Raw genomic sequence first — 22,415 nt, forward strand, 5'->3', positions numbered from 1 at the left:
TACAACCTGCATTATAACCAGGTGAGCAAGCAAAGAACTGGGATTCCTGTGTTTGGTCTCCTTTTTTGAACAGACAGAAACAAAAACAGAAACAGAAAAAAAAAATATCACATCCATTAACAATAAAATGAAACTCTGACCTGTCTCACAGTGTTTTCCAGTAAAAGGATAAGGACACACACAGTAATAATCATCATGTGACTCCTTACATGTTCCTCCATTCCGACAAGGTAGCAGACTACACAGGACCGGCTTTACTAAGAGAGACAGAAAATATCTATTATATACGCATCCACTTTTTTACAGACAGTGAAACAGACAAGAGCACAAAATTAATCAAAAAAAAAATCCAGACTGTGGACAATAATAATCCAGACAATTAAGTTGTCCCGATTTATCAGGATATATGTCCTGTTCTTGATTTTTGGTAAACCTTTCTTTGAACATACAGTGGTTCCTCAACATACGATATAAATTGGTTCCAGGACAATCACTGTATGTTAAAACCATTGTATGTTTAGACCAAAACTCTATGGAAAACTGGTAATTAGTTCTAAATCCCCCAAAATGAGAAAAAATTAAAGGAAAATAAGCAGCTAGTATGGATACATACAACAGTCAGAAAGCGCTATAGGAAGCTGTAAATCACTTTCTATGTGGAGGACTGAAACATTTTCAGGGTCCTGTACAGATCACACAGGGCTCCAGAAACATAAAATGAAGCCGCCCTCAACTGGTGCCCAAAGGAACAAAAGTACAGGACATGTAGTATCACACTGTACTGTAGAAAGGAGATACTAGACACACACAGCAGTACAGGACATGTAGTATCACACTATACTGTAGAGAGGAGATACTAGACACACACACACACACACACACACACACAGCAGAACAGGACATGTAGTATCACACTATACTGTAGAGAGGAGATACTAGACACACACAGCAGTACAGGACATATAGTATCACACTATACTGTAGAGAGGAGATACTAGACACACAGCAGTACAGGACATGTAGTATCACACTGTACTCTAGAGAGGAGATACTAGACACACAGCAGTACAGGACATATAGTATCACACTATACTGTAGAGAGGAGATACCAGACACACAGCAGTACCGGACATGTAGTATCACATTATACTGTACAGAGGAGATACTAGACACACAGCAGTACAGGACATGTAGTATCACATTATACTGTACAGAGGAGATACCAGACACACAGCAGTACAGGACATGTAGTATCACACTGTACTGTAGAAAGGAGATACTAGACACACACAGCAGTACAGGACATGTAGTATCACACTATACTGTAGAGAGGAGATACTAGACACACACAGCAGTACAGGACATATAGTATCACACTATACTGTAGAGAGGAGATACTAGACACACAGCAGTACAGGACATGTAGTATCACACTATACTGTAGAGAGGCGATACCAGACACACAGTAGTACCGGACATGTAGTATCACATTATACTGTACAGAGGAGATACTAGACACACAGCAGTACAGGACATGTAGTATCACATTATACTGTACAGAGGAGATACCAGAGACACAGCAGAACAGGACATGTAGTATCACATTATACTGTAGAAAGGAGATACTAGACACACACACACACAGCAGTACAGGACATGTAGTATCACACTGTACTGTAGAGAGTAGATGCTAGACACACACAGCAGTACAGGACATGTAGTATCACACTATACTATAGAGAGGTGATACTAGACACACAGCAGGACAGGACATGTAGTATCACACTATACTATAGAGAGGAGATACTGGACACACACAGCAGTACAGGACATGTAGTATCACACTGTACTGTAGAGAGGAGATACTAGACACACACAGCAGTACAAGACATGTAGTATAACACTGTACTGTAGAGAGGAGATACTAGACACATAGCAGTACAGGACACATAGAATCACACTGTACTGCAGAGAGGGGATACCAGACACACACAGCAGTACAGAACATGTAGTATTACACTATACTGTATAGAGAAGATACTAAACACACACACAGCAGTACAGGACATGTAGTATCACATTATACTGTACAGAGGAGATACCACACACACAGCAGTACAGGACATGTAGTATAACATTATACTGTAGAAAGGAGATACTAGACACACACACACACACACACAGCAGAACAGGACATGTAGTATCACACTGTACTGTAGAGAGTAGATGCTAGACACACACAGCAGTACAGGACATGTAGTATCACACTACACTGTAGAGAAGAGATGCCAGACACACAGCAGTACAGAACATGTGGTATCACACTGTACTATAGAGAGGTGATTCTAGACACACACACACACACACAGCAGTACAGGGCATGTAGTATCACACTATACTATAGAGAGGTGATACTAGACACACACAGCAGTACAGGACATGTAGTATCACACTGTACTGTAGAGAGGAGATACTAGACACATAGCAGTACAGGACACATAGAATCACACTGTACTGTAGAGAGGAGATACTAGACACCCACACAGCAGTACAGGACATGTAGTATCACACTATACTATAGAGAGGAGATACTAGACACACACAGCAGTACAGGACACGTAGTATCACACTGTACTGTAGAGAGGAGATACTAGACACACAGCAGTACAGGACATGTAGTATCACACTATACTATAGAGCCGAGATACTAGACACACAGTAGTACCGGACATGTAGTATCACACTATACTATAGAGACGAGATACTAGACACACACAGCAGTACAGGACATGTAGTATCACACTCTACTGTAGAGATGAGATACTAGACACACACAGCAACCAGTGCATGCACTTCATTAACACTGGGGTGTTACCAGTAAAATGGCCACTTTCATTGGTCAATCAGCTAGTTTTTTTCACATGTTCTGTCTGTAGTCAAGTTACGATCTTGAGGCCATTGTAAGTTGAGGGTCCACTGTGTATATATATATATATATATATATATATATATATATAAATATATATAAATATATATGTGTATATATATATATATATAAATATATATATATATATATATATATATATAAACAGATGAGGGGGTGAATAAAATACACCTTCACTTCATTCCGGAGTGCCGTCTCTTCCCTTTCTACATATACTGTATATATATATATATATATATGTATATATATATATATATATATATATATATATGTCACAAATGTGTTCTTACCCTTTTCACACATTTTCCCAATGAATCCACGAGGACACACACAGGAATAGGTATCATCCTGAGATTCACATCTTCCTCCATTTAAGCAGGGGTCGGAATCACAAGGAGAGGGCAGTGCTAGAAAATACAACAGAATGGGCATTCAATTTTTCTTTAACCTATGTCAAAAAAATTCAATTACAGTGGTTGTCCAGGCTTAGAAATACATAGCTGCTTTCCTCTATAAACAGCACCTCTCCTTCAGATCTATTCATTCCAATGGAGCTGTCGGAAAGAGCCGAGTAAGCACTTTCCAGCGGCTCCATAGGAATTAATATAGCCACTGGTCACCGTACCCGTGGCTGTATTCATGACAATGAAGCCGTAGGCCCATTACGGAGAACGGCGGGATTTCAGAGGTCGGACCTCCCACAAACTCTTACTTGTCCCCTTTCTGGTGGATAGAGGACAAGTTAATTTTGTCTGGACAACCTTTTTAAACTTCTATTCTACTTTAGCTGTGTATATAGAGTTCTGTAAATAGGGTTCACCTTTTAAAAATCCTGTAAAGGGGTCATCCAGGATTAGAAAAAGCATAGCTACTTTCTTTTAAAAACAGCATCTCTCCTGTCCTCAGGTTGTATGTGGTATTACAATTCAGCTCCATTCACCTTAATGGAACTGAGCTGCAAAATCCATTTCCAAACTAAGGCCACAGAGGATCATGTAGATCAGTGATTTTCAACCTTTTTTGAGCCGCGGCACACTTTTTATACTTAAAAAATCCCGGGGCACACCACCAACCAAAATGGCACAAAATGACACTAAAACAGTACATATTATACATATAGTTAATAATATAGATTCTAAATGTATTTATACTCACTCAGTGTGAAACCTGGGCCTGTTTTCTTCTCCCCCCTGTGCTTCTCTCCTGTGCTTCTCTCCACCATACTTCTCCCCCCGCTTCTCTCCTGTGCTTCTCTCCATCATACTTTCTCCCCCCTGCTTCTCTTCTGTGCTTCTCTCCCCCGTGCTTCTCTCCTGTGCTTCTCTCCACCATACTTCTCTCCCCCCTGCTTCTCTCCACCAAACTTCTCTCCCCCCTGCTTCTCTCCGCTGTTTCTTTCCCCCATCCCCATGTTTCTCTCCCCCCTGCTTCTCTCCCCTGTTTCTCCCCCATCCCCAGGTTTCTCTCCCCCATTGTTTTCTCCTGTTTCACAGGGGCACCATAGTTTAGGGAACTTTCCCCGCGGCACACCCAACAATGTGTCGCGGCACACTAGTGTGCCACGGCACACTGGTTGAAAATCACTGATGTAGATAATGCCCTCAGGAATGGCCCAAAGCCAAACTGGTTAGGTGGCACAGTAGGACAAATCTGGTTGGCCACTGCATGCTATGAGTATGAGTGGGAACTCGTGAGCCATTTAGTTATTTCTTATTCTGGTAGCAATACCAGACACAGCATATGAGTAACTGTTTCTTTCGGGGGGCAAGTCTAATCAAATTTTTTTTTTAGCTCTAAGACAACCCCTTTAATGCTATAGTATTATAAAGCAGCATAGCTTACAGTGGTTGCTGATGATATAATCTGTGTGGCACACACACCGGTAGCTGCCTCCATATTCCATGCAAGAGCCTCCATCCGGGCACTGTGAGCCCATACTGCAGGGCAGAGACGTGACTTCTGAAAGGCAGAAGAAGAAAATAGAGCAGTAGAAAATAAGGTAAATTACCATAAAATGGCCATAGGACATCTTTTTCTTAAAGGAGAAGTCTGTCCGTATGAAGGATCCCACAGGCAGCAGGGGGAGGATAACAAACAGCCTTCATTTACCTCTTTTCGTTCTTGTGTTGCGCCTTGTGACTGCCTCCAAGACCCCAGCTTTGTGATGACAGGGAAATGCCTGTCTCAGCTGATGGACAGCCCCCTCAGCCAATCAGTGACTGGAGATGCGTTCCATCCCAGTCACTGAGTGGCTGAGCGGGCTGTCCATCAAGCAGGTATGACATCGGCTCAGGTGGATATCCCGGAGCCCGGTTGGGGTCCCAGAGAGGCAATCCATGGCAGCAGAGGCATGGGAAGAGGTGAGTTGGCGAGGTTTGTTATTTTCCCCAGCATTTGGCCGGACTTCTTTAACTCTGAAAAGCACACCATATAATTAAGTTGATGACAACAACCAAGCTAATACAGAAAAGCTCAGAAGATTCATCTAACTGTATCCAATAAGGAATTGCTATGTAGAGTATAAAGTAAATTCATCTAGCTTGCTTTTACTGGTCTAAGGCCTCGTTCAAATCACAATTTTGCTGTCCGTTTAATGTATCTGTTCCATGGGGGAAAAAACGTATTAAAAAACGGACGGTAAAAATAGATGCTGTTGTATGTAATGCGTTTTGATCTGTTTTCCATTGACTTACATTGTGAAAAGAACAGATCAAAACGGATCCTTTTTTTTTTTACATTTTGTAGTGTACAAAAAATTGTGGTTCACCATATTTTTCTGTACATTTTGCAAAATGAATATAGTGAGACGTATTGCAAAATCGTCGTGTGAACCTAGTCTTAGGTGACTTAAAGGGGACTTACACATTGGATAGTGACTGCACCTCTAGCCACGGGATACACAGAGCGGTTGTATGCTCTACATGTGTTATTGTTCCACTGCACTTTCCAATGTGACTAGGTAAACCGAAAAGCTGCTGGATCCATGTATGATCACCAGTGCCGCTTCCCCTATAGTTACCACTGGCAACATTCTGATATTTGTTGCTCTCCGAGTTTCATACAATTTACAGTAACTAAGTTTCTAAAAATTTTTCCTGTGGTGGTGAATAAATATTCTGAAGTGGCGACTGCGTTAAATAGAGCAAAACATTTCCCCTTAAATTTAATTAGCCAGAATTCCCTTTTAGAGACTAATGTAATGGAGATTTGACATTAGCGGTTGTAATTTAATTTATTACCATAGCAATGAACTAACACGAGAAGTCACAGTACAGCAACAAGCTGAACACAAATGGCAACAACCACTGGTGGAATTTAGGAAAGTCTTCCAGACGCTTATTCTTATTTACAAATAGGAGTCCCTGTTCTTTGTGCAATTTACTTAGATTTCCAGAAAAAAAAAGCTCTTATTGTATGTTCATTTACAGGAAGCTGCAGAATGTAGAACTGGGAGTCCAATTCATATTCCTAGGGTCCGTAAACGCAAGAAACCTTGCACAACATGCACACTACTATGTCCAAGAGGTGTCCTTCTTGCAAAACCTGGGGTACGCCAGTGAAAAAAAATAGTTGTCAAATAAATTGGTGTCAGAAAGTTATACAGATTTGTAAATTACTTCTATTTAAAAATCTCAGATCTTCCAGTACTTATCAGTTGCTGTTTGTCCTGTATGAAGTGGTGAACTATTTCCAGTCTGACATCATGCTCTATGCTGCCTCCTCTGCCTGTGTAAGGAACTGTCCAGAGCAAAAGAGGTTTTCTATGAGAATTTTCTACTGTTCTTGACAGTTTCTGTTATGGACAGAGGTGGCAGCAGAGAGCACTGTGTCAGACTGGATAGAAAATATCATACATACATACAGCAGCTGATAAGTACTGGAAGACTTGAGCTTTTTAAATGGAAGTAATTTACAAATCTGTATCACTTTCTGACTCCAATTGATTTAGAAACATTTTTTTTTTCATCAGAGTACCCCCTTAAACCTTAAAACTCTCAGAAAACTAATTACTGGGATGCTGATAGGATATTGAAATAAAACCATCATTAACATAGGTCTTACCATATTCACAGTGAAGACCAAAGAACCCCGGAAGGCAATGACAGGTGTTGTTTCCATCAGCACAGCGCCCCCCATTCCTACAGGCACAGCCATCGGACAAATCTGGGGCAAACTCATGAGAGAGGGCAGATCACTAGAGTGTCATCACAGACAAAGTGAAGCGTCACTTTTGAATAACATTAGCCATAAAGAGAGCGCATGTAAAATCCAATACAGTGACACCTCTCCAAAGGACCACCTCTTTGAGAAGGCCACCCCTTATCTAGACCAGCTTTTCAGTCCACCATAGAGAAGACCATGGCATTAGGAGATCACTTTTCAATGCAATGTTGTGTGGTTTTCTCAAAGAGGTTTCACTGTATCTTTGTAATATATCTTTTTGACATTTTTTTTTTTTTACTATTTTCATTTATTGACTCTTTCCATTACTTTTCCTGTTAGTTATTTGCTTTATCTGGCATAGTAAAAAAAAAAAAACATCTGAAATCTGGCTGCTGGGTCAGCTCAGTTTTATACTATGTAAGATATAAAAAAAATTGTAGGTCTGTGACACAATGTTCTTTTACAAGACACCACTGTATCTTGAATGGACTGAATTTAGTAGTGATTTCTATATTACTGTACTGTACTGTATTAACCTATAAAGCTGCAATAGGCTGGCAATGTACACTGCATCTGAATGGCACTGGTTTGTGTGCGTGTGCGTGTGTTGTTTTTAAGTTCTATATTTTCTGTGGAAATGAAACTTACAGTCATTTTGTAGAGTTTTCACTTATTTTCATGAGTGGACATTTTATTTTAGTGAATACTGCCATTTAAAAAAACAAACAAAACTAAAACAAATAATAACTAATTATGCCTAGAATGGGTGTACGTATGCCTATAAGTAGGTTTATTTGTTTATTTAGTTGTTTGTTTTTTACTAAAATTTTACAAAGCATTTGTTTTGTTTTTCTTTCAGATCAACTGGCTTTAGAAAGTTATACTGATTTGTAAATGACTTCTATTTAAAAATCTCCAGTCTTCCAGTACTTATCAGCTGCTGTATGTATAAAAGAAATGTAAGAAATGTTTTCTTACCAGTCTGAGGCTTTGTTCACACTCTGCATGAGACCGGCCGTTCCGTTCCTCTGCAAACATCTCTGTCCCAGACAGGAACTGTCCATAACAGCAGTAAATCCCCATAGAAAACCTCTCCTGCTCTGGACAGTTCCTGTCTCGGACAGGGTTGGTAGCAGACAGCACTATGTTGAACTGAAAACAATATACTACTTCCTGCAGGATATACAGCAGCTCATAAGTACTGGAAGACTTGAGATTTTTAAATAGAAGTAAAATTAAAATTCGTTATAACTTTCTGAAACCAGTTTTCACCAGAGTGCCTCTTTAATATCTGATATGCACATTTGGTCCTGCTGAATATTTATATTATATGTGTGCCCAATAAGCCCTGATTCATCACTAGTTATCATATTACATAAAAAAAAAAAACAGGAAAAGGGTCATAAGGATATATTACAAACTTTTAAGATTTCACATTTGCTTCACTTTAAAATTAACAATATACTGTATGTATAGGCATGAAAGGAAAGACTGTAAACATTATCCAGTATGACCCCAATGATCACTATTACTACCGTGGGAGTTACCACATGGTAATAAAGCATCATCTGGAAGCCAATGAAATAAACACAAAACACAGAATTCAATAAACACCATTTTACTAGCGGAGCTGAGGGCTGATCGGGGGGAATTCACCTCTGTGCCCTTAATGTGGGAAATTTCCAGATTTACAGCCAAATAGTAAAAAAATATATATTTTCGGAACAGGAGAGGAGAAACAAATTTCTTTAAACTAAGGCCTAGATTTATCCTGCTCTCTCCTTGTTGCCTATAGCAACCAACCACAGCTCAGCTTTCATTATGTCATAACAATACAAGAAATGAAAGCTGAGCTGTGATTGGTTGCTATGGGCATATCGCACGGTCATTATCCTCAGACACATGGATAAATCTGGGCCTGAGGGACATAATTAAAAACTGTAAAGCGTCTCTATTGTCCACAGCAACCAATCACCGCTCAGCTTTCATTTTACCGTAGTTGTTTCAGATATGAAAGCTGAGGTGTGACTGGTTGCTATCAGCATACAGTTTGCACTTGAAAACCACCTCACATTGATTTCAACAAGCCTCACAAACATAGTTCATGTTTTTTTTCCTGCCTGAAAAAGTGATATATCCCCTCATTGGTGGCCATTGAAATCATTGGCAGAGCTGTCTTTTTGTTGCTTATGGCAACCAATCACAGCTCAATTTTCAAGTGCTAATGACTAGAGATGAGTGAACCGGGTTCGGATTCGAGTCCATCCGAACCCGAACTTTCGGCATTTGATTAGCGGGGGCTGCTGAAGTTGGATAAAGCTCTAAGGTTGTCTGGAAAACATGGATACAGCCAATGACTGTATCCATGTTTTCCACATAGCCTTAGGGCTTTATCCAACTTCAGCAGCCACCGCTAATCAAATGCCGAAAGTTCGGGTTTAGATGGACTCAAGCATGCTCGAGGTTCGCTCATCTCTACTAATTACCTCTAGTAAAATGAAAGCTGAGCTCTTATTAGTTGCCACGGGCAAAATAAGGGGATTGTTACAGAAAGACTGCTTAATAAATTTCCTGAACATGCCCTTTAAGTATTTTTATTTTCAAAAGGGTTTTAAAGGGTTATTCCAAGTTATTTCAAGCTATTCCATATGTCAGATCACAGGGGGTGTGAAAAGACCCTGACTCTTTTGTTTAGAACAGGGTCGTGAATCATGCATGTGCACTGCAGCTTCAATCATTGTATATGGGGCTGCTTAAAATAGTCTAGCAACGTACTTGCCTAGGCAACCAATGGAGCAGCAGAATGTTCTGCTGCTCCAATTAAAATAAAATTGTTGGGGAGGCCCAGCGGGCAGACTACCTGCATCTGACACATTACTGATAAGTTTTATTAATTTTGAACACCCCTTTAAATGCTTTAACCATACTTATTATTGTGCAAAAACATTTTCTCACAAGTCTTTATTAAACATTTTGCTCCACTCTTCTTCTGCAGCTGGCATGATCTCACATATATTACAGGCTGCTCTGTCCCATTGAGGATTAAATCATTTAGACTGGCTGTCTGATGGCTCAGTCTCCAGCCCCTCTTTCTCTGCTTCTTACCTGACTTATTTATGATCATTTACATTCTTTTTATTCTTATACCAGATAACGTATTCTTTATCTGTTCTTCAGTCCTTAATTTTATCATGGAGTTAATGTATTGTGAAGACGCCCACAGAATACAAGATTTCCCAGAATCCTGTATATGGCTCTCCGATGAATTTCTATAACAGGATTTACTCTCTGAATCAGATCCACTGGTTTTCCCAGATGAGTTTCTGCACTCTTGCTTCTTCACTCATATAAGCTCCCCTTTTATTGTGTAATAATACTTTTGTCCTTGGATAAGTTTTCGCTGCCAATGATACATACCTGACTGCTTCTGCAATACCAAACTTTGTTAATAAGCTCACGAAGACCTTCTTACTGTTCTCATGGTTATATTGATAGGTTAAATATTGTATTCCATTGTATTAGTTTTTTAGCATTTTTTTATTTCTATTCTCCTGGACACCTAAGTTATAATGTGTACCAAGTGTCTCCTCCACAAGTTGTAAACGTTAGCAATATGTGTAAGTTTACTTATCCTCTTATTACTGTCATGCTATTATTGATTGTAATGCACAGAATGTGTTAAGTGTCTTAATTAACTGGTTCCAAAAAAATAAAATGTCATCACCGTTAGTGGAAAACATGAAAAAAAAAAACTCTGTAAAAAAGTTAAGCCCAGCCTAATTTTTTAGTAATCTAAAGGATACTCACGGTTCTCACAATGGATCCCAGTATAAGCTGTAGGACAATCACATAAATAGGTATCATCTGATTCTCTGCATACACCATTGTTCTGACATGGAGAGGAGGAGCATGGTCTCGGTAGATCCAAGATCTCTAGAACATAAAGGAGATAGGATAATGTAGAGAACCTGCAAGAGTTACTTGATCATGATACTAGACCCTAACACTATGTAACACAGAAGGCAGGAGGAGCTATGTAGATTAATATATAGGTTTTTGAGAATGTAATTGATTAAAATCCCAGCCTATTCTAGACTGAGGAGTCCAGTGGGCAGTCCTAAACAATAGTTAACGGTTAACTCTGTACAGGGAAGGTTGTCAATCACTGATCAGAACCACCCACTGGACTCCTAAGTCAACAATGATCAGGGATTGTAACCAATAAATGACAGGTTGTAATTAATATTTTCCTGGAAAACGGTATATCAATCTGCTTGACTCTTCCCACTCTATAACATTATGTTGTTAGATAAAACAAAGTTAAATGGTGACAGGTTTCCTTTAAAATACCTAAAGTATCCTAAAGATATTGGCAGGTCATAGTCACAATCTATTTCTATCCATAAACAGATCCAGGTTTACAGAATCATAGGGACTAGCAAGCAAAGGAATAGAGAATAAAGGTTTCAATAATTTATGGAACACCACACAATGTTATGTTACAGAGGTATTAGGAAAATGCTATAATCCAATAAACACATCTATCATATTACACCGGCTAAATATACTGGAATAAAAAGCTAAATCTTAGTATTTACTGGAAGTTCAAGATGAGAAAATAGTTCTTGATCTGGTGAGTCATAGAACAACACAAACTGTAAAGGTCATATGCAGTCACAATTCATGTTCCACGGCTCCACTTAATAAACAGAGAAAAAAAATTTCTCTTAGTTGGATTCAGCAATTATCTAAATCCATTCTATGGACATTTCACGAAACAGCATTTCATGAAGTCCTTCTATTGAGATCCATTGAGTGGCGATGCAAGCTATTTCACTTCTCCAGTATCTGGTTTGCAGAAACGTTTAATGGGGTTTTCCGCCATCTCTAGAGTGTCGCCATTCAACACAATCCGGCACATTCAGCAAAGTAAAAAAGCATTAGACATGAGAAGTGGCATGCATTAAAAAAAGTAAATAATTCAAATATGCGTCAAGCACTACAGATGAAAAATGCATGAAAAATGTGTCGCTAAGCCCGTTATCGTTTAATATGGAGAAATGGCATATTGTGATTATTTATGATGTATGCTGTATTTTTTATAAAAAATAGATTTTATTAGATATAAATACTGATACATGGATCCTGAAAAGAAGAAAAAAGATAACATGCATACGTCTGTGGGCTATAATAAAAAACAAGGAAACAATGCATTTCAGGTTGTACAAGAATTACAGTCAAAAGTTCACAAAAATCTAATTACAGTTCAAAAGAACATGGAAAGTACAGAAAATTGGGTCCAATTGATTTTCTTTATTCTAAATCATAGAACTGTAACTGGAATTTACAGAAATCAAGCCACTTCTTTCCTTTAGTAAAGTGTAATATTTAAGACATTAGAAATAAATAAAAAGAGACCCAATGGGGATCTGGGTAGTGTTGGCAGCAAAAATGGTTTGGTAAGGAGAGCATTAATCCTTAATTAATTCTTTGCAGCACTTTAAACTTTATAAAAAAAAAAAAATCAGCAGGACTGAACAACCCCTTTAAAAATAACTTTTATTATGAAGAATCTTGAGAAAAAAATTGTATCCTACTGTACCACTAAAATAATTCAAAAAAGTAAAGTGGACAAGTGCACAGCTATCTCCTTCCCCCAGTTATATCTAGCAATGCACTGAGACCCCGACCAATCAAAATGTTTAACATGTCCATGTGACACATCAAAAGTTTTTTTTTAAGTGACAGTAACTTTTTATTAGTGCAACACATGTATGCCCCTTGCAATTGATATCAACAACTATTAGTGCTACATACTGCAGCAACTTTCATCACTGCTACTAACAAACTGGTGTTAGAAGGATAAGCAAAAATAGTCACTGAAGGCTCGACCTCCACAGCACCTTTAAACCGATGACTGACTGATAGGCCATTGATTTTATAAGGCCGGATAACTCCTTTAAAGCACTGAAGTAAAAGTTAAAGTGCAAAATCACGAGAACATCCATTTAATATCCTGGTATTTATATAGTGTGAAGTGAAAATACCAAAATGTTAAAACAAACTAAACTGTAGGCCAATAAAAAACAAAAAAAATTCAATATATTCAAAAAAATAAAACTAAAAGAGAATGAATAACATATATTATAAAATTACATTTCTTTGAAGTAAACGTTCACGTTTTGCCAACTCGTAATGAGACGTTAGTCACTCATTGGACTATAAAAAAAACTTTTACTCATTAAAATGTATTTCCACCCGACATAAAAGGACCATATTTCGTAACTCAGAAGTTACAGTAATGGCCAGAGTTTGGTAATTGTGTTTATTTTTTTTACTTACTGAACTATTGCCACTTTTCTATAAATGCACTATTAAGAAAACATAAGACGAGCTGCCCAAACTCCTCTAAGACAGCTACACATGTATTTTCAGCTGAGTTATAATCTGATTCTTATTTAGTGTTTATGTTACACTGACCTCTGTTACCTATCATATGAGAGAAGTCCTTCATACACAGAAAAGGCTGGATTTACATCACACTACATCATTACATCATAGGTAGCCATTAAAAAAAAAGAGAGGGCAACTGACTCATTTAATTTACTGGCCCTAATGTGGTCAACTAGCGTCTACACTTGGACCACTTTCTGTATGTATAGTTTTTTTTTTGCGTGACTCAAAAGCGTGGTCAACTGCACTTTGTTAAATAAATGTTCATGTATGGGAAATGGCCCAGATAAAGTCACTAGCTGACTATAAAAGTGGTAAAAGTGTACCAGTGGGAAGTGGAGCAGTCAATGGTGACTAGCGCACTGCTATGCACCTCTGTATATGTTGGAATCCCTTGTTGATGGGATGCTGACATATATACAGCATTAATGCAGTGTGAACCCAGCCTTACTCACCAATTCTGTATGTTTTTCTTCTACTTGCCAGTAAGAAGGACTGTAAGGTAGGATGCTATGCTACACCCTAGTGTTGACAGCACAATATATCCAGCACAATGATATCTATATTAGTCCATTTAGTCAAACATATAATTTTAAGAATCCTTAGAGCACTTCTCACCTGTCTCACAATGCACTCCAGTAAAGTCAGTGGCACACACACAGATATAACCATCACCCAAATCTTCGCAGGTACCACCATTGACACAAGGGGATGACAGGCACGGCCTGGACTCTGGGTATGATAGGAAAACATCACAAAACTGATCTAAGTCTTAAATAATAGACAATAACATTACCAGCAGTCTTATGACTGATACAATACTAATTCAGTACTTAACAATAAGAGTACATGTATTTAGCCAGGAGTGAAGTTACATATTTTTATTTATTTATTTTTTGTGATAGACAATTAAAAGAATAATATAGTTATAATAATAATAATAATCATGATCAATTATCATTAATATTATCATCATTGTAAAAATAATTAACTGTGGCTTGACTGTTTGTCATTCGCTGACCATAAACACCAAACAGACCTAAAGCGACTCTGTACCCACAATCTGTCCGTCCCCTACCCCCAAACCACTTGTACCTTCGGATAGCTTCTTTTAATCCAAGATCTGTCCTGGGGTCCGTTCGGCAGGGGATGCAGTTATTGTCCTGAAAAATAACTTTTAAACTTGCAGCCCTGTGTCAAACTGGCGTGGCCCAGAGTGTCTGTGCATTAGGCTGTCAGCGCCTCTCCGTCCCTCCTCCCTGCCCTCTTCATCATTAGGAATGCTCCAGCTAGGTATTCTCCTTTTCCTCATTTGTCTAAGCACTGCACAGGTGCCTTAACGATCCAGCCCATGTGCCGTGGTCACACAGGTGATGAATAGTAGAAAATCTGCCTGCAGCATTCCTAATAATGAAGAGGGTGGGGAGGAGGTACAGAGACGTTGTGCCAGCTTAATGCACAGACACTCTAGGCCACGCCAGTTTTACACAGGTCTGCAAGTTTAAAAGTTGTTTTTCAGGACAATAACTGCATCACCTTCCAAACGGAACCCATGAAAGATCTTGGATTAAAAGCAGCTATCCGAAGGTACAAGTGGTTTGGGGGGGGGAGATTGTGGGTGCAGAGTCACTTTAAGGAAGCCATACAGATTAAGGCTATGTTCACACTACGTAAATCTATGGCCGTAGTTCTTGCCGCAGAACTACAGCCGTTGATTTGCGGGGTGGAACATAGCATTATTTGCTATGGGATCCCGGCCGGAGTGTACACACATCGTATACGCTCCGGCCGGTTCCCATGCGGCGCCGCAAACAACTGACAGGTCCATTATTTGCAGTTGGAATTCAATGAATTCCGCCCACAGAAGGACCTGTCAGTTCACACAGTGAAGCGAGCGGCTCCGGCCGCTTGCTTCACTGTGTGCTATGGGAAGCTCTGATGCGGGCGCGCACTGATGCGCCCGCATCAGAGCTCCACGGAGGAAAGATCATCCGGCCGGTACTTAGGTACCGGCCGTGATGATCCGGGCTGAGACCGGCCGTTCCGTGACCCGGCCGGAGTCACGGAACGGCCGGTCTCATACGTAGTAACTTTTTGCATGTCTTCAGACATGTCAAAAGTTATTGATCACAGCGGGTCTCACTGCTGAGACCCTTTCTAATCAGAAGATCGTGGAGAGATATCAGCAGCTGGTCGGTCATTTAGTCAATATTTTCTCATAGACTTACACTGAGAAAATATTGAGGGAATGAGCAGCCGGCCAGGAATATATCTTGTGCTCAGAGCAGGTCTCAGCAGTAAAACCCGGTGTGATCAATAAATTTTGACATGTCTGATAACATGCCAAAAATAATGTTTAGTTAAAGTTACGCTTTAAATTAAAATGGATGAAAATAGATAATTTCAAGCAAAACAATCATTTGTCGAGTACATTTATAACAAATATTTTATTCAATCAATAATATCATCTGGAATTATGTTTTCCAGTGTATTATTTTATTCAGTCGGACAAAAGATTGATTGCTTTTGTCCATAAGCCATCTTTCCCAGAATGTTCCCAGCAAGTATGACCAGTTTAGAGCAACTGTAGGGGCCAATATACACTATGCAGTATATGGCTGCCTATAGTGTCAGAGGCTCTGATGATCTGATTTCCCAGTTACACATCCTCAGAATAGGCCATCAATATCTGATCAGCAGATGCTTAGTAAATGCTACATCAGTTTAGGCATTTGGAGTGTTGGGAGTGATTTACCTTTAGGGTATAAACCCACACACCGTATACGCAGCAAATACGCAGCAGATGTGATGGTGAAGATTTGATGCTGTGTTCAGTTATTTAGATCTAATCTGCTGCGTATTTGCTGCGTATCGCAGTAGTAAATATGCTGCATATACAGTGTGTGGGTTTGTACCCTAAGGCTAGGTTCACACTATGTATCTCTCCGGCTGTATTGTGGGCAGTAAATCATCGGCCGGATTTTTCCGGTTCATGCGTACGCTGGAAAGTATACTATATACGGCTGCACAGTGCACACTATGTATGAATCTACGGCCCAATCGTAAACGGACCCGTAAAAAATGAACAAGACCATTGTTTGCGGCTGGACATGCGGCCGAGGATTGACAGGCGGTCCGTACGGAGTACTTCAAAAATAGCCGGCAATAATGCTGAATGCCGATGCCTCTAATAGTTAATATATTAAATTAATAAAACACATTTTCTTTGTAATAAAGTCCCTTTCGTTGTTCAATAATTTAATTCTAACGAATCCATCATTGTGCAATTAAATATACTGTTAAAATAAATATATATATAAATAAATGTATATTTATATATATATTTATTTTTTGACAGTATATTTAATTGCACAATGATGGATTCGTTTAAATTAAATTATTGAACAACGAAACTGATTTTATTACAACGAAAATGTGTTTTATTAATTAAATATTAATTAGTACAGGAAGCTCCAGTAAGCCGTTAATTCATATTGCCGGCAATAGAGCATTCTGTACTAATCATCACTTTACTTTAATTAAAACATCAAATGTTTCTTCTAATTATGTTATCACAATAGCATTATTAGAAGAAACATTTAGAATTATATGTGCGCTCAGCTGATTGGCTGATCGGCTCAGCGCACATATAATTAGCGGGTCCGCAGCACAGTGACTTCATTGTGCTGCGGACCAGCGAAGAGGACACATCGGGGTGAGTATAAAGCTCTCCCCACCCCCTCCCCTGCACTGCACCCCTCCCAGCAAGGAAGGGGGGGTCACTTAACCCCTTCTTTGCTGGGATGGGTGCAGTCTGACATCAGTCTGGCCCCCAAGGGGTTAAGGGGGATGCAATACATACTCCCTTAACCCCTTGGGGCCAGACTGTAAGCAGCGATCTGTAAAGATGCTGCATACTGTAAGGAGCACAACACCGCTCACAATGATGGGTGTTGTGCTTCTTTTTGTGTGTTTTTTGTGTGTTTCTCCCTTTTTGTTTTTCAGATATCGGTATCCTGTGGATTACGTCGGATTTCGTGGACTACACCGATGACCAGCGGTTGTTTGGTGTTTTTTTTTTTATAAAATGGTCAATGAGGGGTGTGGGGGTGTTTTTATTTGAATAAAAAAAAAATCTCACTTGTGTCTTGTCTTTATTTCTTTACTTTATAGACTTAGTAGTGGAAGCCGTCTAATAGACGGAATCCATTACTAAGTCAGGGCCTAGTGTTAGTCGGTATAAAATGGCTAACACTAACCCCCCATTATTACCCCAGTACCCAATGCCACCAGGGGTACTGGGAAGAGCCGGGTGCAATTGGCGCTCCTGGACCGGCGTCAGCAGGCTGGTAAGATTTAGGCTGGGGAGGGTCTAAAACAATGGCTCTTCCCACCCTGGTGTTACCAGGCTGTTGTCGCTTGGTTTTTAACCCGGCTGGTTATAAAAATAGGGGGGACCCTATGCGTTTTTTTTTATTATTTATTTATTTAAAAAAATACGCATAGGGTCCCCCCTATTTTTATAACCAGCCGGGTTAAAAACCAAACGACAGCAGCCTGGTAACACCAGGGTGGGAAGAGCCATTGGTTTAGGCCCTCCCCAGCCTAAATCTTACCAGAAATAAAGACAACACACAAGTGAAAAATTTTTTTTATTCAAATAAAAACACCCCCACACCCCTCATTGACCATTTTATTAAAAAAAAACACCAAACAACCGCTGGTCATCAACGTAGTCCACGGAATCCGACGTAATCCACAGGATACCGATATCTGAAAAACAAAAAGGGAGAAACACACAAAAAACACACAAACAGGAGCACAACACCCATCATTGTGAGCGGTGTTGTGCACCTTACAGTATGCAGCATCTTTACAGATCGCTGCTTACAGTCTGGCCCCCAAGGGGTTAAGGGAGGATGTACTGCATCCCCCTTAACCCCTTGGGGGCCAGACTGATGTCAGACTGCACCCATCCCAGCAAGGAATGGGTTAAGTGACCCCCCTTCCTTGCTGGGAGGGGTGCAGTGCTGGGGAGGGGTGGGGAGAGCTCTATACTCACCCCGATGTTGTCTCTTCGCTGGTCCGCAGAACAATGAAGTCACTGTACTGCAGACCGGCTCATTATATGTGCGCTGAGCCGATCAGCCAATCAGCTGAGCGCACATATAATTCTAAATGTTTCTTCTAATAATGCTATTGTGATAACATAAGTAGAAGAAACATTTGATGTTTTAATTAAAGTAAAGTGATGATTAGTACAGAATGCTCTATTGCCGGCAATATGAATTAACGGCTTATGGAGCTTCCTGTACTAATTAATATTTAATTAATAAAACACATTTTCGTTGTAATAAAATCAGTTTCGTTGTTCAATAATTTAATTTAAACAAATCCATTATTGTGCAATTAAATATACTGTCAAAAAATAAATATATATATAAATATACATTTATTTATATATATATATTTATTTTAACAGTATATTTAATTGCAAAATTATGGATTCGTTTAAATTGAATTATTGAACAATGAAAGGGACTTTATTACAACGAAAATGTGTTTTATTAATTAAATATATTAACCATGAGAGGCATCGGCATCGGCATTAGTGCAGAGGATCGCAAACCCCGTTAATAGCAATTCATGTAAACTGTGTTCTCTGCTTTCCCAGATGCATCCAGAGGTGTTTGCATCACTTTCTAAAGATTTTATTTGTTATTTTTAGTTGAACCAGATTTCCAAGTAAATGACCGTATGTTTTCAGCCGCATGTCTATTTTTTCCCACGGCCGTAGTTTCAGCCGCGCATTTCCAGCCGCATAAAAATTACAGCCGCACACATACATAGTGTGAACATAGCCTAAGGGTATAAACACACACACCGTATATGCAGCGTATTTACTGCTGCGATACGCAGCAAATACGCAACAAATACGCAGCAGATTAGATGTAAATAACTAAACACAGCATCAAATCTGCACCATCAAATCTGCTGCGTATCTGCTGCGTATTTGCTGCTTATCTGCTGTGTGTGTTTGTACCCTTAATAGAGTAATTTTAAAAAGTTGCTCCAGCTTTCACTTACCAGTCTCACAGTGTTTCCCAGTGAATCCCCACGTACACACACAACTGTAGCTATCATGTCCATCCCTGCACATTCCACCATTTAGACAAGGAGATGAGGAGCAAGGTCTGACTTCTAGAAATATATGGAGGAAAAAGGTAAATAATACCATCCAAATCTTTGAAATATATCATGTACTGTAACAGTGACTGTAACAGTGGGAGTGTGACCAACATAGACAGAAAGGTGGAAAAGCTAAAGAATGGGGATTTCCTAGGACAGACATTAAAGGGGTTATCCAGTGCTACAAAAACATGGCCACTTTTCCCCCTACTGTTGTCTCCAGTTCAGGTGCGGTTTGCAATTAAAGGGGTACTCCAGCGGGGGGGGGGGGGGCACTTTTTTGCTGGGACCAGGGAAGAGGTGGCTAAGGGAAAAGATGTCCACTCACCTCCCTGGTTCCAGTGGCGGGTCCCGCATCACGTCGCTCTGGTCCCCATTTCCCGGCTGCTTCCTGGTGTCTGACTGGCTGAGCGGACCTGAGACGTCACGTCTCGGGCCCGCGTCAGACACCAGGAAGCGGCCGGGGACCGGGCACCAGAGCTTCGCGATGCAGTCCCAGCAAAAGAGTGCCCCCCCGCTGGAGTACCCCTTTAAGCTCCATTTATTTCAATGGAACTGTGTTTCAAAACCCCACCCAAACTGGAGACAACAGTAGGGGGAAAGTGGCCATGTTTTGTAGCACTGGATAACCCCTTTAATGGCATATCACTAGGGTAGTAAACTGACGCTAGTAAGTAGTAAGCTCTACCACTGACTGTAATGGACCAACCATTTTTCTGGCAATAGGTAGGGTCGAAGAAACTGAACACCCCCTGCACTGCAATGTGGCATGTATATGGGGGAATGAAGGAGCTTTATTTTTCACCAACATATTACTATATTTCATTTAGACATGTTTTAAAGGTTTCTAGAAACCAAAAAACAACAGGTCCCATTGTACTTTACCTCTTTCGCAGTGTGTCCCAGTGAATCCTTGTGCACAAACACATACGTAAGTAATCCCCACGTCTTTGCAAACACCCCCATTCAGACAAGGAGATGAAGAACAAGGTCTGATCTCTAAAAAGATGAGATACAATTTTACCACTTCAGTAGCATGGAAGATCAATTCCATTCAATCACTGATCAATAAAATTGTCATATTTCACCTAGGACTAGACAGGTAGGAGATCTGAATTATATCTACATGTATGATGGTTAGGTTGAGTAAGTTGATATTCCTGAAGTCACATAGGGGCTATTGATATGTGCATACATTATGTTATTGACTTCCACAGCAAGAAAAAAGCCAAATTACACCTAAAGGGGAAATATCAACAGATCAGATGAATCTAACCTGCTGATAGCCCCTTATAGCGCCCAGGACGTTGAGGATGAAGGTATGTGTGTTACCTTCCTCCACTGCGCCGGTCCCGCACTATTAGTCGGAGTAATCTTCACTCCAGGGCACTGTTAGGACACATACCTTCCTTCTCAGCATCCCGGGTGCTTTAAGGCTATCAGGTTAAATTCGTCAAACCTGCTGATAGTTCCCCTTTAAAAAAGGGTAATTAGCGAAGAGTGAACTTGCCAAACGTTCAGAATTAGGGTCCATTTACACAGAAAGATTATCTGACAGATTATCTGCCAAAGATTTGAAGCCAAAGCCAGGAATGGATTTGAAAAAACGTGAAATCTCAGGATTCCCTTTATGACTTGATCTCTGTTTATAGTCTGTTTCTGGCTTTGGCTTCAAATCTTTGGCAGATAATCTGTAGAAAAATCTTTCTGTGTAAATGGACCCTTAGCCTACCTGTGGGTGGAGCAGTTCAATGCAGCCATGAGAAGTCCTGGAAAACATGGATACAGCCATAGGCTATGGTCACACGCTGTATGAGACCGGCTGAAGAGTGACATGTCAGTTTCTCGCTGCGCCGCTAGGGATCCCGGCCGGAGTGTATACTATATGTATACACTCCGGCCGGGATCCCTTAGGCGACAACGTAACGTATATTTTCATAATAATCACGGCCGTTGTTCCAATTGGCAGCAACGTCCGTAGTTTTACAAAAATATACATAATGTGACCATAGCCTTAGGCTGCATCTATTTGTTACTGACAGCCCTAGGGCTGCATTCAACTTCTCCAGCCACTGGGAGTCAGATGCTAAATGTACAGGTTTGGCCGGACTTGAATGGTCAGCAAGTTCTCTCATGACTATCCATAATATTTTTTAATCAAATTAAACTGAATTAAACTGAATGTAATGGGAAAGCATTGCACAATTCACCCTGCATGAAATTTTGATGTGTCAAAATATTGAAAATTGCAAGTAAATATGTGATTTGCATAAAACTAGCAAAACAAAAAAAATGCTCCAAAAGCAGTACAAAAACGTAAAATTTGAGGCTCATTTCGTTTGCAAATACACATAGCCCAACTAAATTCCAGATTCCTGCCAAATAGGTAATACATGCTATATAAAAAAAAATCAACAGTATGCCACATCGCAGCTATTAATACATCAACTAGAAATCTGCAATGGAGGGCCTGAACATAATAAGTGTGATATGAACTTACCTATCTGGCATTGATTTCCAGTGTATCCCTGTTTACACAGACAGATGTATCCTTCAGCTGTATCCTCACAGATGCCCCCATTAAGACATGGAAAGGATGAGCAGGGTCTAAGCTCTAAATGAGGAAATGAAAGATTTATGTTTTTGTTTTTGTGTTGTTTTTTAG

General features: G+C 39.8%; 1 protein-coding gene across 3 annotated transcripts in view; it reads right to left on the reverse strand.

Moving 5' to 3' along the window:
* SNED1 (sushi, nidogen and EGF like domains 1) overlaps positions 1-22,415 on the reverse strand; it is a 95,819-nt gene that overhangs the window by 20,780 nt on the left and 52,624 nt on the right. For all 3 annotated transcript variants that reach the window (XM_069975481.1, XM_069975480.1, XM_069975482.1), the window contains 9 exons: positions 22,251-22,364; positions 20,636-20,749; positions 19,649-19,762; positions 14,180-14,293; positions 10,916-11,041; positions 7,007-7,108; positions 4,787-4,903; positions 3,235-3,351; positions 141-257 (listed from right to left, as the gene is read on the reverse strand). In XM_069975481.1, coding sequence (XP_069831582.1) covers positions 141-257; positions 3,235-3,351; positions 4,787-4,903; positions 7,007-7,108; positions 10,916-11,041; positions 14,180-14,293; positions 19,649-19,762; positions 20,636-20,749; positions 22,251-22,364 — 1,035 coding nt within the window. The remainder of the gene's footprint in view (positions 1-140; positions 258-3,234; positions 3,352-4,786; positions 4,904-7,006; positions 7,109-10,915; positions 11,042-14,179; positions 14,294-19,648; positions 19,763-20,635; positions 20,750-22,250; positions 22,365-22,415) is intronic.

This window comes from Dendropsophus ebraccatus, chromosome 6 (genome assembly GCF_027789765.1).
Source record: "Dendropsophus ebraccatus isolate aDenEbr1 chromosome 6, aDenEbr1.pat, whole genome shotgun sequence".
NCBI classification, from domain to species: Eukaryota; Metazoa; Chordata; class Amphibia; order Anura; family Hylidae; genus Dendropsophus; species Dendropsophus ebraccatus.